Source organism: Corvus cornix, chromosome 9 (genome assembly GCF_000738735.6).
Source record: "Corvus cornix cornix isolate S_Up_H32 chromosome 9, ASM73873v5, whole genome shotgun sequence".
NCBI lineage: Eukaryota > Metazoa > Chordata > Aves > Passeriformes > Corvidae > Corvus > Corvus cornix.
In genome coordinates this window covers 1,482,568-1,503,808 of record NC_046339.1, presented here as the reverse complement: position 1 = coordinate 1,503,808, position 21,241 = coordinate 1,482,568, and the positions used below count along the sequence as shown (strand labels likewise).

Genomic DNA, 21,241 nt, shown 5'->3' with positions numbered 1-21,241 from the left:
AAATCCCAGCTCTAAACAACCGGATGCAAGGTCTGAATTTCCTGCTACAACACCAAAGGGACTCCGAGCTTCCCACCCGAGGGAATTTTCACACGAATTCGAGATCAAAGGGAGATCACCTTAAAGTGTCCCCAAACGTCAGCAGCACTTTGACACGAGCCACAGCTCCACAGCTGAGGATTCCCCAAATCCTCTCCCTCCTCTCGGCCAAGACACAAACTGCCATTAAAACATTTGGATTTGTTAACTTTAATCGTGGATTTTTAGGCTCACTCCACTTAACCAGGAGCCGCTTCCCAGAGCGACGCAGGATCTTCAGAGAGCCCTGGAACACCGGCTGGGTGGAAAAATCCCATCTTATTCCCACTAAAACCAACCCAAAATGTGAGGAATAAGCAACAATGGATTACTGGAACACAATCAAAGGCAGGAGGGAATGGCTGTGGCAAATGGCCCGGATGGCTCAAGCACACAGCCGGGATTTTTGGAATTCAAAGCAGTTTTTGCAGCAAGGACTCCTTTAAAAGAACCAGAAAACAACAATGTATTCATTTCAGTGAATATTCCTGAAAAAAGCAAGGAAAAAGGCCTTCCTACTGGGAGTGGAAACAGCAAAATGGATTAACCACTCAGCAGAAATAGGGAGGGTTGTAAATAAGATTTTTTAAAAAAATTAATCCATAAATCCAGGTCTTTTAAAAAGGAAAATTCCTGGAAGTGTTAAACTTACACAGCCATAAACCCTGTGTGGGTTCTTTAATAAAAGAGGAAATAGGGATAATGTTGCACCCAGATATACACTAAAGGCTGAAAAATTACCTCCCCTCTATTTATTTCCTTGCAGCCTGGAGTATCATCCCTTAGATTGACATCATGGAAATTCAGCCACAATCACCAAAAAACTCAACATTCCGATAAAGAGCTGACAGAACAGAGATTTTTGCATCAACATCATCTGGTTGTTATTCTATAAATGCATATAATTCCTAATTTACCCTTTGAAAATTACTACAAATCTGAGCTGAATGTGAAGTGAGAACTGAGCTCTTCCGAGCATTGCGGGGTGCGTGGAACCCAAAATTAAAGGTAGAACGATGCCCACCGCTTACAAAAACTCTAAAGTGATTAACATTTAACTCTTAAATGTGCATTTTTATCTTTTATCACCGTTTCAAACTGCTGCTGTGTTATGCTACAACAAAGTCGTGGGAGAATATAAAAACAGCGGCAGATAAATGCAGGTTCTGAAACGAAAATTTTTAATTAACACATCATAAACTGCTTTGGAAAGAGCTCCAGCCAAGGATGGACTGGCTGGAAAAACAGGAGCACGACCAACAGGTAACAGGGATTAATTAACAACAGGAGGGGTTTATACTTGAATTATTGCTTTACTTTTTCCACTAAGAGAGGAGTTTTCTCTAAATAAATTAGAGTTTTTCGGGAAAAGGGAATCCCATCCCCTTCGGGATCTTTGCATTGAAATGCAGCAATTGAAAAATAATAGAAAAAACCCCCCATTTTTAAAATGAAAAGCATTTCAAATATCACAAGGACCCAGTGAGCTCTCAATTAGCACTCACCATTTCAAAATTATCTGACAATCGACCCAAAATCATGCCTAATTACCCAGGAATTAATCTGAACTTAATCAAGATTATATACTTTGAATAAAAGCGCGTTTTCTCTTTGCTCTCAGATTCAATGATCAACTCACCCCCACTGCACCGTTTTTGGGATGGCACAGATCTGCTGTTTTAACTTTTCAAAAAATGACCCATGTTTCATGCTTTTGGCTGCTTCTTTTGACAAATAAATACAATATAAAATGTGCAGGGCAAAACATAATTATCCTGAGGAGCACCTGCATAAAATCAGGGTGCAGAGATTTGTATCTTAGGTGCAGAGCACGGATAGTTGGGCAAATTTATGCTTCATCTCAGTATTGTGCCAAGATCCCTCTTCAGTATATGCAATAAAATACATTCGTATCGAAGACCTCCATGCAAAATTCCCCAAAAGAAGAGGAGAAAGAACCCCCCAAAAAGATGAATTCGATGGTGGCCTCAATAATTAGATTAACAATCAATTACATTTCTGCCAAAGTGTTTGTTTGCTGGAGAAAACCCTCCCAGGAAATGCATTTAAACTTGGGCACAGTGAAGCAGCCACTGCCCTCCATAAAGTTCCTTTATATATTTTTCCACAATATGCACAAAACCAGAATATGAAATCAGAAACATTTTACACATTCTCATACTTCAGAGAGCACTAACAGCATTTTACTCGTCGAAAGCACTTTATCTTCATGTCTCTATAAGGCAGAGTTGGTGCATAATAATGTAATTTATATTGCCTAAATGTTATTTTGGGAGCATTGCATCATTTCTCAAACTTCATGACCTTTACAATTTTCTAAACTTTTATTTCCCTCATTATTCTGAACAGATTTCATTACATATTTTGAATGTAAACAACCCTGAATAATGATGGGCCCCATTACGTATGTACAGCTCTGACAATCGCGCGCGGGGCCGAGATGGAAACCCAGTGCATTAATTTACCTCTCATCTGCCGTAACTGCACTCCCATAAAAAGTTTTATACTCAACTCACATAAATCACGGGGAAGAAAAATGAGAAAATCTGGTGGCTAACTCATCTTCCAGCATTCTGCGAAAATGAAATTCACTGAAATACCTATCAAAACTGCAATCATCAAGAGATAATGTCTTCTTAGGTCTATCTGCACTTTCCGATTTAATTTCCTCCATGCCCTTGACATCCACAGATACCATTAAGATTAAGAGCAGCGAGTAACTGAGCAGTTCTCAGATTTTGATATATGGGGCCCAGGCACTAAATGTAATATCATCATTTGAAAATTAATGCAATATTTCTTTTGTTAGTTTTTCGACTCGGGAAGCGGGACGAATACTCGGGGTTCTCGCCAGTAATTTCCCCATCAGAATGCCGTGCAATTATGAGGAGATGTGCACCTGGTCAGAGGTCACCCAAATTACTCCATCATTTAATGAGCACGGAGATCAAACCCGAGCACACTGTTGCTGCCGAGAGACGCCTCGCAGCCTGCTACATCAAATCTGATGGAATCATTAGAGTAATAAGCAGGAAAATCTGTTTGCAGATTAACCTCTGGTTTCATGCTGCTTTCATCTAATGGGGCGCTGTGGAAATCTTGTCAGCTTTTCATCAGCCACGATCAAATTACGGGAATTGCGAACAAACCGCCGGCGCGATTGGAAACAACACCCGCACGTGCCGGGGGTTTTATGCAGATGCCAGGGAAAATCACACTCTTGATATTTTACAGCGTTATTTACCTCAGCTGATCACTCCTCTCATCCGTCTGCGGAGCCACATCGGGGCCGCTCCCATCGGCCTTTTCAAGTTTACAGCGGAGAGCGCGAGTCAAACAAATTTCTGGGGTAAATACGAGCGGGGTGACAAAGGGAGAGCCAAATAAAGGCATGGGGGTCACATGGATGAAAGGTCACGGGGTCCCCACCACGGCCAAGGGTGGGGGAGGCACCTCTGCCTCGGTGGTAAATGAGAGTGATCAAAGTTTACTTTTTAATAAAGACACACAGACATTAAAGCGCTGTTTCACGTGGAGTGGCTCTGGTTTCTGAGCCCGTTGGTAATGGGAAGTGACAGGGCAAAACTCGGTTCTCTTACCAAGTTTCTACAACATTTGTCACCGTTGGAACAACAAACTACTGCAACCCTTTGAATATTGTGCCATTAACATATTCTGCCTCTGATGGTTTGATCCCCCGGTTGTTTGATTCACATCTGCGACTAAAAGCAGCAAAACCTTGGAACAAATACAAGTGGTGTGTGCACATTAATTTAATACACACTCAGTGCAGTAGGTTCTCCACAAATCCTCCGGATCCACGGAGCCCCTCTGCAGGAGCAGCCCGTATTTCATCCCTGTAGGCAAATGGAGCCAAACAGGATGCGTTTTTCCATGGATATTCATAAGCCATTGATCTTCTGCGGCGTGATTACCTAATATGAACCTGATCCAAAGCTCCTGAAGGAGCTGGAAAGATTTCCAAGGGCCAGGCTGCTGCTGAACAAGGGGAATGTTTGGGATGCCAACCCTGGCACAGCCAGAGGGTCCATAAGCCACCAACGGACAAGCCAGGGACACGAGGGGCCCCCTTCAACAGGGGACACAGCCAGACCCAGCACTGCTCCTCAAAAAGCACCTTCCAAGCTGGTGCCTCCCATTGGACACTTAGTGGCTCTCCAGCCCATCCAAGTGGAAATCTGGGATGTCCCTGGATAAATATGTCACTTTGGTCATAGGTGGAAAACCTCTCCAACCCCCAACCTTCACTCCCTCTCAGACTGGGACAACGTTTGCAACTGGAAATTTCACCCACTGCTCAGCACAGCTATGGAAAAGCTCAGGAGAATTAATTTTAGGGATTTACATCAGGAAGAATACTTTGAGTGATATGTCTCAACCTTCAAGTGAAACCATCCCTTATTAGTTAATAAGTGATGCAAATCAGAGGGTTTTTTTCATAAATTCATGGAATGGTTCGGGTTGGAAGGCCCTTGAAGATGATCCAGTTGCAAGGCCTGGTTCAGGTGACTGTAATACAACCACCAAATTACAGTGAACTATTATTTATAAAAGTGTCATTTACCAGGGAATCCCACAATCATTTGGGTTGGAAAAGCCTTCCAAGCCCATCGAGTCCAACCATTAACCCACCACTGACCATGTCCCCAAATGCCACATCCCCAGGGCTTTTAAACCCCTCCAGGGACGGGGATTCCACCACTGCCCTGTTCCAATGCTTGGCCACCTTTTCCATGAAGGGATTTTCCCCAATATCTGACCTAAACCTGCCCTGGAGCAACCTGAGGCCATTTCCTCTCATCCATTTTGCAAACAGGTGAACAGAAAAGGTCCCTTTTCACTAAGTTTGATCAATCCTGTGTTCTGGATACTTGAAAAATGTGAGCATCCTGGTGTAAAGCTTAGAAAGGTGCCCAATTCCTGCTCTCCATGGTGTGTTTTTAATCAGGAATAACAAATTCCACCATTCTGTGATGGCAATAAACCATTTTATGCACTCTGATCACCACATTTCTCAGCGTGGTAGCTGGAACACGATGACAACGCTCATCTCTATTCCATACGAAGATAAAATTCACATTTAAGTTACTTAAATATTTTTTAATGGACATAAAATTTTCTTTCTTTCTCATCTAATGTGTACTTTGCAGGAACAAACACTGGGCCCTTCAGGTCCTCTGTGTTCATTTGCACCCTGGGAGACTGCAGTGGTTTAGGTTGTAACCTCATGCTGGTCAACAACATTTTGGGCTCAATGCAACCAAAACCAGGTAAAATCCAATGGCAGAATTCAGTGCTTGTCTACAAAAATGCCAATATTTACAGTCTAAATAGTAGGAGTTAATCACTGATCAGTTACAAATAATTCATCTGCATAATTAATATTTAACACTATTTTAGAAAAGGGCCCAACCTGATTATTTCACGAATTCTTAATTTTTTGAAAACTTGCAGAAGATGAGTTATTTTATTATAACCTTGCCAAAATTACCTCAGCAGTGGCTGTGCTCTCACACTTCCCACTCCATGAGGAATCTCCTATGTATCCATCACCTTTTAGGAAGGAGAAGATCAGAAAGACTCAAGTTGAAGACTCAAGTTTAATGTTCAAGCACCAAACTAAAGGCCAGACACAAAGATGCACGAAAATTGTAATTCCCAAAGAACACCACAGTGGTTTCCCTAAGGGAATTCTTTCAGCTTTAATAATTTTTAGGACATGTGAGATAAAATGTCTTCTATTAAAAAAAAAAGTGAAAAATCTTATTTTTAAATAAATCAGTTTCAACAGGGGAAAATCCCAACCCTCCATTCGGCCTCTGTAAGAGACAATTCAAGCCTGCAGAACATAATTGACCAGCATGGAATTTTGCCAGGACAGCAAGATAAACATAATTACTCGTATTAAGAGCGTTAATTGTTTGTGAACACAAATAATTGGCTGCTTGGTTTACAGCTCGCTGGGAAGCCAAGGACTCTGTCAGACATCACTGTCCTGTGGCCACCTGAGGACCACGGGGCTGTGACACCACAGGTGAGAAACTCAGAGAGCAACGATCAGCGAGGGGCCAACACAGTGACAGCCAGGAAATAAATACTAACACTTAATAAAAAGAAACACTTCATAAAATATTGACACCTAATAAAGGAGAGGGGTTTTTTTGGTTGGGTTTTTTTTGGTTCACCAGATCAAAGAAAGACGTGGACCTTAAAGCCCATCGAGTGCCACCCCTGCCATGGGCAGGGACACCTCCCACTGTCCCAGGCTGCTCCAAGCCCCAATGTCCAGCCTGGCCTTGGGCACTGCCAGGGATCCAGGGGCAGCCACAGCTGCTCTGGGCACCCTCTGCCAGGGCCTGCCCACCCTCAGACACAGGAATTCCTTCCCAGTATTCCATCTAAACCTACTCCCTTTCAGTTTGAAGCCATTCCCTCTTGTCCTGTCAGTCCAGACTCCGGTAAATCACAAATTGTCAAACACCCTTTTTTCACAGAAGGGACTCAATAACAGATTATCAAATCAAGATAAAGACTCTTAAGGTGGGAAAAACCTCCTTACACGTATTTGGAGATGTGGGAATTAAAGTAGCAGAGCCGGAATTGTGTGGCTGAGATCTTTTGAGGAATATCCCTATAATTTATTGGAGTCCAAAAGGTCTTTATGGGCAAAATCTTGGGATATGGAACAGTTTCCAGCACAAATATTCCTACCTGCAGGTGCCTTGGGAAACAGTTTGTTTCCTCGAGCACCCATTCCTAGGACAGATTTTCCAAGATGAAAGGGAAAAGGGAAAAAAAGCCTCAAACCTGGAGGTTTTTGACAGATCTTTCAAAGAAACATTCCCTGCCCATGGTAGGGGGTGGAATGAGATATTATAAGATCTGTAAGATACACAAGATCTCTTCAAGGGATCTTTAAGGTCTGTTCCTGCCCAGTGCTGGCATTCTAAATGCAAAGCAGCCCATTTATTTAATGAAGACATAATTTTATTCCAAATTATTGTGAGTTACCCTATAAGCACTTAAGGCATCCTCATTCCACAGGGGATATGTCCAGCACATTTTGCCCCAATCCCAGAGAAACCCTGAACACCACTCAACTCTCTTCCTGCTCCCCACCTCCCCAGGCTACTCCAAGCCCACAGAGCCTCTTCCTTCCCACTCTTTGGGAACATTTGTTGTTATAAACCAGGCCTGCAGCTCCTGCTGTGGCAGGAGTCCCAGTTTAGAACAAGTCCCAGCCAAAGTCAATCTGTCAGGAGCGAAGCAGCTTCATTGTGCACGAGAAAAATCCCAGGAAGCTGCTGGATTACAACTCCCTGCCACCAGCAGGGAGGCAAAACGTTCCTAAAATTTATTTAGGGGACTCAACCCGCAGCTGAGATCCCCCTGGAAGCAGCAAACAAGATGGATTTGCCAGCTGCTCCAAGAATTCTGCTCCTTATTCCATTTGCTGATTCCCAACACATTTCTCACATGGCACCTTTAGAAAAGGGGAGCTCCTGAGAACTGGGCCAGGATAGCCATCCCGTCCATCCCACCAGGATGTCCATCCCACCAGGATAGCCATCCTGTCCATCCCACCAGGATGTCCATCCTGTCCATCCCACCAGGATGTCCATCCCACCAGGATGTCCATCCTGTCCATCCCTCTAGCACTCCCAGGAGATACTGGTACCCAAGCTCCTACAAATCACCCTTCCCAAGTGATTCCCAACATGATTCCCAACAAGAGAAAAGCAATTTTTTTCCAGTGCAACACACGATGTTTTTAACAGCACTATGGAACCGTGGGGATTATTTAATTATTCCATGAAAACATTAAACCCTTCTCAGGATGGATGTGCCATTAATAGCAAATATTTTAATTTAATGGGATTTAATAATCACTTTAGATGAACTATTTAATGTTCCACTGATTGCTGATACCAACATGTGAGGCTCAACCAGCTCCTGACTTGTGACAAGATTTTATTTTTCCCAGTTTTGATCAACTGACAAGTTTTTAATGCTAAGCCTGGCTTGCCATCACTTGTGGGTTTAATATGTTTATTTAAACCAGAAATATTTTGCACCTCAATTATTATTATTTTCTGCTGCAGCCCTGAATGGAATTTAAGTCAATCCATTATTCATAAAGCAAAGACAAGAGAAAACACAAAGCTGTGCACTTCTTTCACAGCCTCCAAATGACTCAAACACACCATATTTATGCATGCAATATTTGATTGTGTCCCTGTCTTTCTTTTTTTTTTTTATATATTTTTTTTAATCACAAGTTTGTTGTTTTCAGATCAGGATATGCCAAAAATCCAACACCAAACAATTTTTGTTTATAATTAAGGCAATCATCAATCCAGGGATTGTAGGCCGGTTTATTTCATCTCTACATCAAAAAAAAGTAAATTAAAAAAATTAAAATTCCCTTGAAATGGGGAGATAAATGAAAATGTGAGTGCCTTCACACAATAACAGTACCCTGACCCTCTGGGAAATGGTTGACTTTCTCAATTCAAGGTATTCAAAGCTCATTTAAAAGTGTTCATTTGGAATGCAGATATCAAAGATGATGCAAATGTTCAAGAGAAAATTAAAACTTACCAGATGTTCTAATCCAGCTTTGATGTTTGCAGAGTCCCTGTAAGAGAAGAACAAAAGTTCTAAATAGTTGCTAAACCCTTGTCTGCAATGATTTCTGTTTAACTCTGAAATGGCAAAGCTGGGTCATTTCTCCAGTGTGTAAAATATTTGATTTTAATACAAATATTTACCTGTAACGCCTAAAAAATATTGATTATCCTAATGCACAGTGACAGAATTAAACCCCCAAACAGCACCTGCCCTGAAACTGCTACAAACCATAGCAATGCCACTGGATACATGTTTAAAACCAACATTTTTAATCTAATTGTCCCACTATTTACACTGGGAAGAATCAGCCAGGCCAGGGCATGGGGTTGTTCATCAAATCCTCGTTTGGTGCTCGTGGCTCTGCTTTGCCACCCTACTGAAATCCCGTGCCCCTTTCCAAGGTGACAGAGAAGGAATTGTGATTCATTCCATGGGTCGTGGCAGCCATGCTGCAGCTTGGCATCTGATTCCTGAAAGCTGCAAAAAATACAAATGTACAGACAGAAAATGGGGAAAATTTTACATGAAGGCAGCTCCAAAAAAAAAAATGGACCAAACTATCCAAGGAAAAACACCGAAAGGCAAGAATTCAGAGGGAAAATTAATCCTTAACACATCCTGCTATGGAAAAAATTACAAAATCCAATGGAAAACAAATTTAAAATTCCCCAAATCCCAACCCACTGAACAAGGAGATGGCTCCTGCTTCCATCAGCTCCAGGTTCTACCTAATTCCAACATCACCTCTTGGAAGGTGGGTCATTGCCACAGCAAACAAGGAGAAACCAGCCCGTGTGGATTGCAGGGAATCAGTTAATACCACAGTATTACCAATTACTGGTACTACAATTACTAATTATTTGTAATTTCCTAAAGCTTTTCCAAAAATCTGCTACATGGTTTTCTTCTATTTAAATGTCCCTAATGAAGTGAGACGGGGAAAAAAAAAAAGTATTTTCACTATTTGAATTTTGAAAGAATTTATTCTTCTCAGCCACACTGGATTTATCCCAAATTGTCTCCCACATCTTGAGCCTGAAGGAGGATCCAGGGGTCCTTCCAGGGCCTAAAGGGGCTCCAGGAGAGCTGCAGAGGGACTGGGGACAAGGCATGGAGGGACAGGACACAGGGAATGGCTTCCCAGTGCCAGAGGGCAGGGATGGATGGGATATTGGGAAGGAATTGTTCCCTGGGAGGGTGGGCAGGCCCTGGCACAGGGTGCCCAGAGCAGCTGTGGCTGCCCCTGGATCCCTGGCAGTGCCCAAGGCCAGGCTGGACATTGGGGTTTGGAGCAGCCTGGGACAGTGGGAGGTGTCCCTGCCCATGGCAGGGGTGGGATGGACAGGATTTAATCTCCCTTCCACCCCAAACCATCCCGTGGTTCCATGATCCATTTTGGAGGTGCTACCTGGCCTTCAAGGCCTGAATTGCTTTGGGAGAGGGATGCAGGGCAGGGCTGGGAGGAGCTCCCAGGTCAGGCCCATCCCTGCCATCAATATCTCCCCCCAGCCTGTGCTGAAAGCAGCCTTAATTCAATTACAGGCCTCAAAACTGATAAAAAAGGTCCTGAAGTGGAAAATGTGAAGAGATTATTGGCAAATGAATAAAGATTTGTATCGAACCAACACACGGGAGGTAGAGCAGGGCTTGGTGGGGCTTTTTTTTTCATCATCCCCTGTCTCAAACCTTCTGGGAACAGCGAGTTTCCCTTCCCCTCCTGCAGCACATCGATTCCTGAATTAGGCTGCAATATTAAATAATTAATATACTCGCCATGATTGATGTTTTGCATTAGTTGAATATTAGGTTATCAATCAAAATCCACTTGGTTTAATGTAATAATATTGAAAAAGTGTCACGAGCTGTTCAGCCAATTTGTAGTTGAGGCAGCCCAGACAGGAATATTGGTGTAACACAAGGCCCTAACGCAGGAAATGCAGTGCTCGAACATCCATAAGGAAAACATTATCAAACTAACCAGGACAAGGCTGAGCTTGTCCTAAATAAACCTTGGGGCACCTGTCACTTCCAATGAAAACCTCTTCCCAGCCTGAGGCTGCTGGGCATCAATCAGCCACGCTATGGCAGGGTTTTATCTTTCAGTTAACCAACAGATTATATTATAGATCTTATGCAATTATATTCTGTATTCTATATTATACTGCATTATATATACAATACAATAAATTATATTGCATAATTACAGCTATATTTATATCATTCTACATAATAGTCATATATCTTAAATACATACCATAAACTATATTATAAAATTAGTTATGTTTGTATAATTATATATAATGATCACATATTTAAATTTTATTATTGGTAACATAAATTATACAAACAAGACTCCCATTAATACTATATTTCATTTGTTGTTTTAGGCAAAAACCAGACCTATGGTCACAGCTCAGTCTCCCACGTAGCCTTGAGTGCCAGCAGAATTTTCAACCACGAAACACCACAAATAAACACCAGGAGCAGCTTCCTGCACATCCAGCATTCCAATGCTCACACTGAAGAAACCATATAGTTCTATTAATTTGGTATCATTACCAGGTAATTATGTTTTACACCCCAGAGTCCCCAACAAGGCAAGTATTTGCCTTTCAGACCATCTCCAGAGCAGCACCTTCATTTCTTTGGTTCATTAGGCAAGTTTGATTTTATTCCTGAGGTTTCCTTTTTTCCTACCAGAGAAGCTCTGGAATTGTTTCCCCACTAAAGTCAAGATTTGCAGTGAAACACCACTTGACATGCATGTATTTAAAATCATCCCTTAAACCCAGTAAATGAAACTCAGGCTCATCCAAATGTTTCAGCAATGCCAGGGGAAAAAAATTCCAGCTGCACTTGAATCCTGGTCATGAGGAACCTGCAGCAAGAAGCTGGGAATTCAATTAAGGAAGTTCCATCCCTGCCCACACAGCAGGTGGAACTGGAAGAGTTTTAAGGTCCCTTCCAGCCCAAACCATTCTGGGATTCTCCAAGTTTCACCAGGTCTGGGATTACTTAAACCCACAGTGACTGAGGTGATGAGAACTTCCTTTCCCAGTAAATTAAATTTAAAATATTCCCTAGCACTTGCTGAGATCATGTTTTTAACCTAGAATATATTCATGTTCCTAAAAATACTCCCTGTATCAAACTAACCATTAATCAAGGGAGTTGAAAAAACCACGGAATCACAGAATGAACTGGGTTGGAAAAGATCTTTAGGATCATCCAGTCCAACCTAAGGCTTCCATGCAATGACACACTGTGTGTTTCTGCCTCAGGATATCCCAAGATGAGACACTGCTGAACTTGTCTTTTTTTTTTTGCTGCCCTTCCCAATCTTTTCTGCACATCAAACTCCTCAAGAAAAGCAAACGGTTTGGGAATCCTACACCCCGAGAGGAAAAGCATCCACGATACTGTTTTTAAAGTGTGAAATGCTGTTTTGTTCTACCAAGTATCAACTTCAAATGATCTGGAGCTGATCCTGGAGAGCAAAGACCCCAAAGCTGGTGGTCCTGAGCCCAGTGGATCCCTCACTCCAATCATCCAAATAATTTATCTCAGGAAAAACCAGTAGGAAGTTTGGCCAATTACTAATAAATTTAAATGCAACAAAGAGCCAAGAAGATCCTACGAAGGTCACTTAGCAAAAGCAGGAGGAAAAGCCAAAGTCACCCCCCTCACAAACACACTGGAGCAGCTTGGAAGTGCCAAAGAACTCAGTGGAATATAATGCAAACCAAATCGAATCATGCTAAAACCAGGCACTTTAAACAGGACACAAGGTGAAACCATTTCCATAATACGTTATCCTAGAGAGGAGGAAAATCAGTTCCCAAGAGACCTTATCAAATATTCAAGAGTGGGAAATATGTAATAACCCTGGCTCAGAGAGTAAAATCCAAGACTTCATACAGTTGAAATAAATACTGAAACTAAACAGAGGAGGAAAAACCCCAAAATACAGTGTCGATAAAAGCAGTATTTTCAAATAGACCCTATAAAAATATTGCATTTCTTGGTCTGTCTTTCCCAGGTAAACAAGAGACAAAATAACTACCCAAAATCTCCTAGTTTTGTTTCATGGAAGCTTCAGGTCGGGTTTGGAAATCCCATAAATCACAAGAGACAAAATAACTACCCAAAATCTCCTGGTTTTGTTTTACAGAGGCTTCAGGTCAGGTACGAAAATCCCATAAATGAACCAAAGCTGATTTCTCTGTCCTGGCTGCCTTAAAGCCACTCCTCAGCTCAACTTAGTGATTCCAAGGACACCATAATGTGCAAGTGCTTGGAGTTTTCCAACGTGGAGTGGGGTTTGGTTGGGTTTTCCCCTGGTTTTGGCTGGCTGGGTGGGATTTCTCCTCCTGCTCCCTTCAGGAGGGAAGCCTCGTTCCTCCCCGTCTGCATTCCCAGCAAACAGAGGCAATTAAACGTGGGGCTCCGGAATGTCACGGGCTCTGTTAACCAGCCTTAAATAAATTAGACAACTTTGGCCTGGTTTACCTTCTCTGTAATATTATTTAGTAGATATTCAATTAAAACACATCCTGTAGGTGAAAGTGTAGGAAAACATTTCCATAATGGACATCAGTGGCAGTCGGAAGTGCTGCTAATTGGCCTCAAAGTACAAACCAGATTACAAAAGTAGCAGAAAGCCCGGCAGTGTAAATGCCCACAAGGCTGGGCTGAATATTAAACAAAGCCCAGCAAGTTCCAACGTTGGGAAGCACAACTATGGGAAAAACTCTCCGGACTGGTAGAGAGTGTTACAGGTTAATGAGGAACATAGAAGGAGAGCACAATAATTATCATACCCACCACCTCCCCATCTGTGGTGGGATGGCTGCAGAATATAAACACAGTTGATCAGCATTAAGGCTGCCACTAATTACACGTCCTGCCATTAGCAGAGTGTGAGCAGAAATATTTGAAATGTGAGCTTTTCCTCTGCTCGTGGCATTGAGGAATATTAAATGCAAGTGTAAGTCAGGGAGGAAATTTAAATGTTCTAAGCACTAAAACAATTTGAGTACAATCGATTTTCCATTTTCTGAAAGCTTCTAAATCCCCTCATTCACCCAATTACTACTGTACTTAACCTAATGAAATTTTATTCTGCAGGAACAATACTATTCTCAAACAAATTGTTGAAAAAAATATAAGATTAAAAACTTCGAGACAAAGAACAAACTCCTAGAGAAAAGATGCAAATAAAATTACTATCATAATCTTTTGTTTTTTATTTGCAAGTAGAAGAGTGAAGAGAAACAAAAGCATGGAACATAGCATCTGTCATATCAGAATATAAAAAGATGATCCTGGCACCAAATGAAAAAGCTCTAATTCATTTGCAAATCAAGCCTGCCAGTTCTATTTCAAGCTGGCGGTAACTGTCAAGAGTTAACAAGATAATCACTTTCAATCCTGCCTTCAATGGTACATTACACTGTTATTCCATTCAATAAGGCCCTTCTTTGGGGCACTGGATGAATGGTTTTCATTTCGAACTCACACAAAAAGTTGCAGAAAAAAAAAATCCATGGGGCTTAAGAAAGAAATCCCTTTATGGGCATTTATCTGCCGGCACTTGCTTTTAGGCAAAATGAGATATTTGGATACATTGGTGTCCATTCACTTCCTCTATTCCTTCAGGCCTTCAGTCTGGTGATAAAAAAAAAAAAAAAATCCCACAAGGAAACCTCAAGCCTGTTCAGTTTGGGGTTGGGTTTTTTTTAAACTATCTATGCACATTAAACAAGTTCTGCAATAATCTTTGGTAAATACTTCTCACCATGCTGAAACGACACCGTGTTTGAACAGCTCCATCTTTGTCTAAATTCATTAAAAACTGCTCAAAACCCAGTAAATGCTCATGAAAATTGTGCTTAGGGAAACATTTGCCAGTTGCTCATTAAATATTCAATAAAAATAAAGTTACCAATTAAAGGTGCCCTGCCTAGGAAACAAGGCAACCTCCAATTTATCTGAATTAATTATTTGTAATTCTTTTTAAGACTCTGTGCCATGAATTCTTCCCAAGGAGAGAAAATCTTCTAGAAGTTTATTAAGTATTTTAAACTCATTTGCTGGCACCCAACTTTCCACTAAGACCTGTGAATAAAACACTTCATGCTTTTGCTCAGTGCTCAAAATTCACATTGCAAGACACAGCCTTGGTTCCATTGCACAGATCTCATTCTGTTACTGCATGTTCATATTTAAAGGTTGGGACTGATGATCTTGGAGATCTTTTCCAACCTCAGTGATTCTACACTGGCAATTTAAAGCTTCTATACTGACTTTGGAAACAAATCACTAATTTTTTTTCCATTTTTTCTTTCTTTCTTTAATCCCCACAGATCTCAGTTCAGAGAACAAAGCTAAAATCTATATTTAATATCTGAACTGAGCTCAGCTTATCCAACCTATAACCAGTGCAGAGCTAGCAATACTTTTTATTTAGTTTTTTAATCAGCAAAACCCACTTTCCTCAAACCCAGGGACCCACCTCACCCATCACTTCTTATTCCATTTGCAGAACTCTGAAGATTGTTGATTGTTTTTCTAACCCACCACTACAAGTCAGACATCATCTTTCCCCATGCTCTTCATGCAAATGCTCCTTTCTATTCAGGGTTTCTTTTATGGAAAATCTAAACACCACAAGTTATGGCTTTGTTTTTGTTCTTTGCACTTCACAAGTTCTTCAAAGGTTCTAAACACAGAGATGTTCTTATAATTAAAAATACACCTTAAACCCAAACCCTCCATGCCTTTGTGTAGCACTGGAATACAGCTGGTTTTGTTGCCCTGCTGCCCCTCCTTCCCAAAAAGAAGGAATATTAAATAAAAAGTAATTAAAAGTTCACATAATTTTGCAGGATCTTGAAAGAGCACAAGATGTTGCACTTGGAATAGAAATTAAAAGGAAGTGACAGACGGATTTCAAGCAGCAGGTCAGGATTCTAAGCAAGAATAATAAAGTCCCAAAAAACCCAGGAGAAATTTGGGATGTGTTCCCTTCCTTTCTAGCCAGCAGCAGGATGACACCAGCACTGCTGAAAAACAAACAACTGATTAAAAAATAACAATGACCCAACAACCGACTCATTTCCCCAGCTCAGGAGGAAGACCAGGCTCACCCAGCAAGTCTTAGATGCACAGATTTTAAGGCCAAAATTTAAAAAAAGGTTTCCAATATCCCTAAAGACATGTGCAGCACTTTGGGAACCGTGGTCAAGCTCAGCTGAGCCCCACAAATTCCCACTTTGCTGAAATTCCAGCACCTGGGACTGCATTTGATCCAATTTTAGCACACTGAAACCTCACGATGTTTTGGGCAGCACCACTGGGAGGGATAAAAATCCAGTTTGGAAATGCTTTTACAGGGCTCCTCTTTGTCCCTGCAGGTTGAGTTGGTCACTCTGGTTTAATTCCTCTCCCTTCTTCCATCCAGCCTGGGTTGCTGTCCCTGAGGGACTCAGGGGCATGCTCAGAATGTCTCAGAATGTCTCAGATATGTCAGACAGGCCCAGGTTTTCAATCACACAAGGTAAAAATTGCCCTGTTCCTGAAAAGAGCAGATCTACTCGATCTGAGAATATTTCGTTTTAATCTGCTCAGCTACCTCAGCTTTTCTGGTCAGAAGAGATTTGAGTTTCAGGCTTTACTTCACAATTAAACTTTTTTTTTTTTTTTTTGCATCTCATCTCAATGCAGCCCTAAGGAAAACCTTTGGAAGTCTCTTGCTTTCTCCAAGATGGTCAATTCCAAGAGACCCAGCCTAACTTCCAGTAAGGAAGGAAGTTGTATCCTCTCCTAACAACTTCCACGCTGGGCTGTGTCACAAGACAAATTTATAAAATTTTAAAAGGTAGAGCTAAAGTCATTCAAGCTTGAGGGGAAATTAGATCCTTGGCCACAAATGAAGAGGAAGAAATAATATTTAATCAAAATTAAAAATAGGAACTGATTGCAATTGCAAACATCTGACCAAACCCAAGCCTAACAGACAATGATAAAAGTAACCTGGAAGTGCTTTGAAATTAATGAAAACATGAGGGGAAAAAATCAAATCAAATTCAAAGCAGCTAATTGGAGCTGATGAAGGAAAGGAGATGGACAGGGATCACTAAAGGGATCCCACATACAGCAGTTCCCACTTTGGTTTTCACAGGATTCAGTCCAAAACAAGGCACCCGCGGGACATGGCCCACACCAATGTGGACTAGAATTTGATGTCCAACACAGCGTGGTGAGAACAACGAAAGACCCAGAAGTTCCACTAAATCACAATTTGTATTTTTGGCAGAAAACTTGACGGCCTAGAAGAACCCCAAAACTACCAAGCAAAGCTGTCTGAGCTCTTCATGCTCCTTGAGTTGCACCAAAACCTCCTTAGGGCTTCACATTTCTTTAATTATTAACTCTGAAGTTCTTACCACACCACATTGGTCTCATTCATTTCACTCTCTTGCTTTCACTAATTTGCTTTTAACCTTTTACTGCCATGAAAAACTAACACCATCTGTTTTCTTTGGCATTTCTCATTCCCAGCACTTCCCAGAGAAAGTGTCTGGTGGAAACAGAGAGCGGGACTGGCTTTGCAGGATGGAACAAACCCCCAAGAAGCTGCCAGCCAACGTCTAGACCAGGAATCCCAGAATGGTTTGGGTTGGAAGGGACCTTCAAAACCATCTCACTCCAGCTGCCCCACCACGGGCGGGGACACCTTCCCCTAGAATCTCCCAAAAGCATTTTGTGTTTTGGCATTTCTTCAAGGAACTGTGAGTAATTAGTATTGCACATTATTGGTTTACCACCAACTGGACCAAAATGAGACCAAAAAAAGACAGAACTATAAGGCATGTCTCGTTCTACAGCCAAGATTTCCTTCACAGGTTATTTTTTTAATACAGAGTGAAGAGATTCCTGAAGGAATTGAGCACCATAAACGTGGCAGGCTCCAAGGAAAGTTGGATCTTAAGGAATTGGGAGGTTGATGGTTAAAACCAGCATTTCCTGCTGTATCTGCAAATCTTGGAGGTGAAGTGAAATAATCTATTTTAAAAAAGACCAAATAAGTGACCAGATCCCAGAGGATTCCCAGACTGTACAAAAGACCTGGGAATGTGGATGATCCAGCCAACACTGAGCAACCACTTCTGGTGGGAAGAATTCCGCATGTGCAGAGAACCCAGGGAATATCCCACAAACATCTCAAGTTACAAACCCAACCAGTAAATTGTAGCCAAATTTATGTGCCACACATCCCATCCAGCGCTCACCAACCTGCTGCTCATGAGGGACTTCCTGGGATCACTGAGGCTGAAGAAGACCTCCGAGGCCATCAAGTCCAGTCTTTGGCCAAATCCTGCAATTAAATTCTATTCTGAAATAGAACATCCAATTTTTTGACCACTCCAGGGATGGTGACTCTAGCCCTGCCCTGGGCAGCCCCTGCCAGTGCTTAACCAATCCTTCAGGGAAGAAATACTTCCCACTGTCCAACCTGAGCCTCCCCTGGCCCTCACAGAGCCAGGCTGGCAAAGACCCCCAAAAATCACTGAGTCCAACCATTCCTGAACCAACACTTTAACACAAGCCCAAGGCAGTGCAGGTTTACATTAAAATGCCTATTTTTACCTCAAACCAAGTCTGACACTTTGGGGTGGTGGCCTCAACCAGGCCAGAGTCAGCTGAGTTCATGTGTGAATCGAGGTTTTATACTTTCTCAAAGGAGGAACAGCCACTACAGCCAAAAAACCCTTCACCAATAGGAAATTCAGTTCCCAGGATTAAGGATTTTCCCCTATTTTATCACAACACTCTTCATATTTGTCTTATTTCCCTCTTTTCAGGAAATGCATCCAGACAACTTTACTGATATCAATCAGAACAACCTGAACTGTTTGCTAACTGCTGGAAGAGCGTGGTGGGGAACACTGGAGCCATGTCTGAAAGGGATTAAGAGAAAATAAAAAATGTAATACATAAATTCAATAACTAAATTCATAACCCGGAATGAATGTGCAAAATGAGGGACTGCTCTCCACAAACAGCACCTTGATATTGCTGAAAAAAAAAGGTCTCCTACGTTGGCTTTTGCCCCATTTTCAGTTTGGGCTGGAAGTTGCAATTTCAATATACAAAATTATTATGGCTTGCAAAGAAGTGCCACAAAGGGGTGTCCCCAGAAAGAGGGACTGGAGCTGTTCCAAGCAATCAAACACATCCATGGGTTCAGCACAAAGCTCAGGACAGAGCGGCCTTCCACACAAAGGCAGGACAGGATAAGCCACTGCTTAACTTTCTGTTCAAGCAAGATATTGCAAAGTTACATCAACATTTGGGCATAGTTTCAGGCCTTTCAAGCAGGTCAGGATGTTCTAACAACATAAATAAATAATACATAAAATACATCTGGTCATTGTGGCTTCAGTCAGCCAGGTCAGAATTTGGATGAGTACCTTTTACACCAGTACCAACAGCAGAGAATGGAAGAAACTGGAAGAATCAACTGAAGAAACTTAAAAATAAAGTTGAAAACTTTGTCCCTACACACAAGAGGAAACAATAGTTTAGTTGTCTCTCCACATATTTTTTTTTGCCCAGCAGCAGAAATACAGCAAAGCCAACAGCTGGAGTGAGCAATGCTCAAACTGCACCCAAAAGGGGGAAATCATTTCAGCTATGGGGTAAAATCTGCAAACTCTGCTTCATATCCGGGATTCAAGGTGGGCTCTTCCTTGGAAATCTGTAATGACAGAAGGTGCACAAACCAAGGGAAAAAATAGCAGTAAAATGTCCAGTCTTTGTACATACAACACAGCCTAGCACATGGTACTTGGTGTACCACAAAAGTGCCAAAAATAATTGTACAAATTAATAAACTGGTCATTTTAAATGCTTTTCTTTGGCCCGTTCTATGTCTGGCACATCACTCATCGTGATTATGGTAATGATGAAGGCTGAAATCAGCACCCTCTGGAGCATCTCCTGCACTTGCAGGATGTCACAGACCTGACTGGGGAATGACAGAAAGCCAAGTGCTGAGAAATATTTGAGAAACTGTAAGAGCCCAGCGCCAGGTAGATATTTTTTTAAAATTAAAATAGAGCCCCCAAAGTCAGAGCCGAGGGAATTCGCTATCTCTTGGATGTGGAATTGATCTGAATGCAATTACTTTACTCTTTTCAGCGCTGTTTGACTTTGAACTAAACATCAATTAATGCACAAGCAAGATCTGTTAACTCCAATACTGATTTTTTCCATAAAAGATGTGAAGCAAATTTATTGGCTTCCATTGAATGGCTTCCCACAATCACAACCATCACCCAGGCAAGCTCAACTTCATTTTCCAGTGGTCACTTAAACCCTTAATTCTCACGATAAAACTCCCTCAGCCTTAGTTTTAAACCCCTTAAATTAGCAAACAAGACATCACATAATGTATGCTCCAAAGCTGGGACCTTCCGGTGCTTCAGCTGCGATGCAGCCATTGAGCCATGGCCAATATAAGCTCATTTGAATAATCAATATGACAACCTTATTTTTCTAATGCAAACAGGATTGCTACAGTAAGGTGTCTCACTGCCACATCACAGTCATGGCCTCTTTTAACCCCTAATTAGATTTAGGCGATTATCCCTGCTCTTCCTTACAAGTGTACAGCCTGGATAAGGGATGACAAAAGCTATCTGCCACTTACTCAGCCTTTGCAGACTGCAGGTTATCCAGGGAGATACAGGGGAAGATCAGCAAACAATTGTTATTCATATCATCTCCAGTTTGGAGATAGTCACAGTTTGCCATACATGCTAAGGGAAAATAGCCCAGAGCATTAGGTAAATGCAAAACGCTTAAGAACATCGGGGTTACACAGATGGAAATTCAAGGTGATGTTGGGGAATTATGTTTAATTCAAATTGGTTATCACAAAGAAAACTATGGAGCAATGGTTTTGTGCCTCACACAGGAAACCCTGCCTTTTCAAGAGATTTCTGCTCATTGTCTGGCGGTGTGTAGCATTTTACATGGCTATTTCTACAAAAAAAAAAAAAAGAAAGAAAAGAAATCAAACTTAGAACCAGCAATCCCAAAAGAATTACATTGCTCAACAAAGTCCGAGCAGACAGAGAAGATCTATTACAGAAATGTAATCACATTTCATTTACAAGAACTCTTATCTCAAGCACTTAAACATAACATTTAAACAGTTTTCCATTTTATTGTGCTCAGTATTGGAGCTAATAAGATAGAAAAGTATAATCACGTTAGCAACATTTCTATTGCATTACATAAACACAGCGCGAGATTAAAGGCAGAGCAGGGAGAAGGCAGCCTGGAAAACTGAGCCCTGGATTTCTCCTGGCAGACAGGAATATCACTGGGATCATGTGTGAAAACTGCCACGCTGAAATTGGATCCTGTGTTCCCAAAATGGCCATTCCCAGCCTGACTGAAAAGGGGATTTCACCACATA

The 21,241-nt window shown here is 41.6% G+C and overlaps 1 protein-coding gene across 1 annotated transcript in view; it reads right to left on the bottom strand.

The window, feature by feature from the left end:
• Positions 1-21,241, bottom strand: part of RSRC1 (arginine and serine rich coiled-coil 1) — a 99,256-nt gene that overhangs the window by 44,448 nt on the left and 33,567 nt on the right. The window contains exon 6 of the mRNA XM_039557002.1: positions 8,722-8,758. Within this exon, the coding sequence (XP_039412936.1) occupies positions 8,722-8,758 (37 nt within the window). The remainder of the gene's footprint in view (positions 1-8,721; positions 8,759-21,241) is intronic.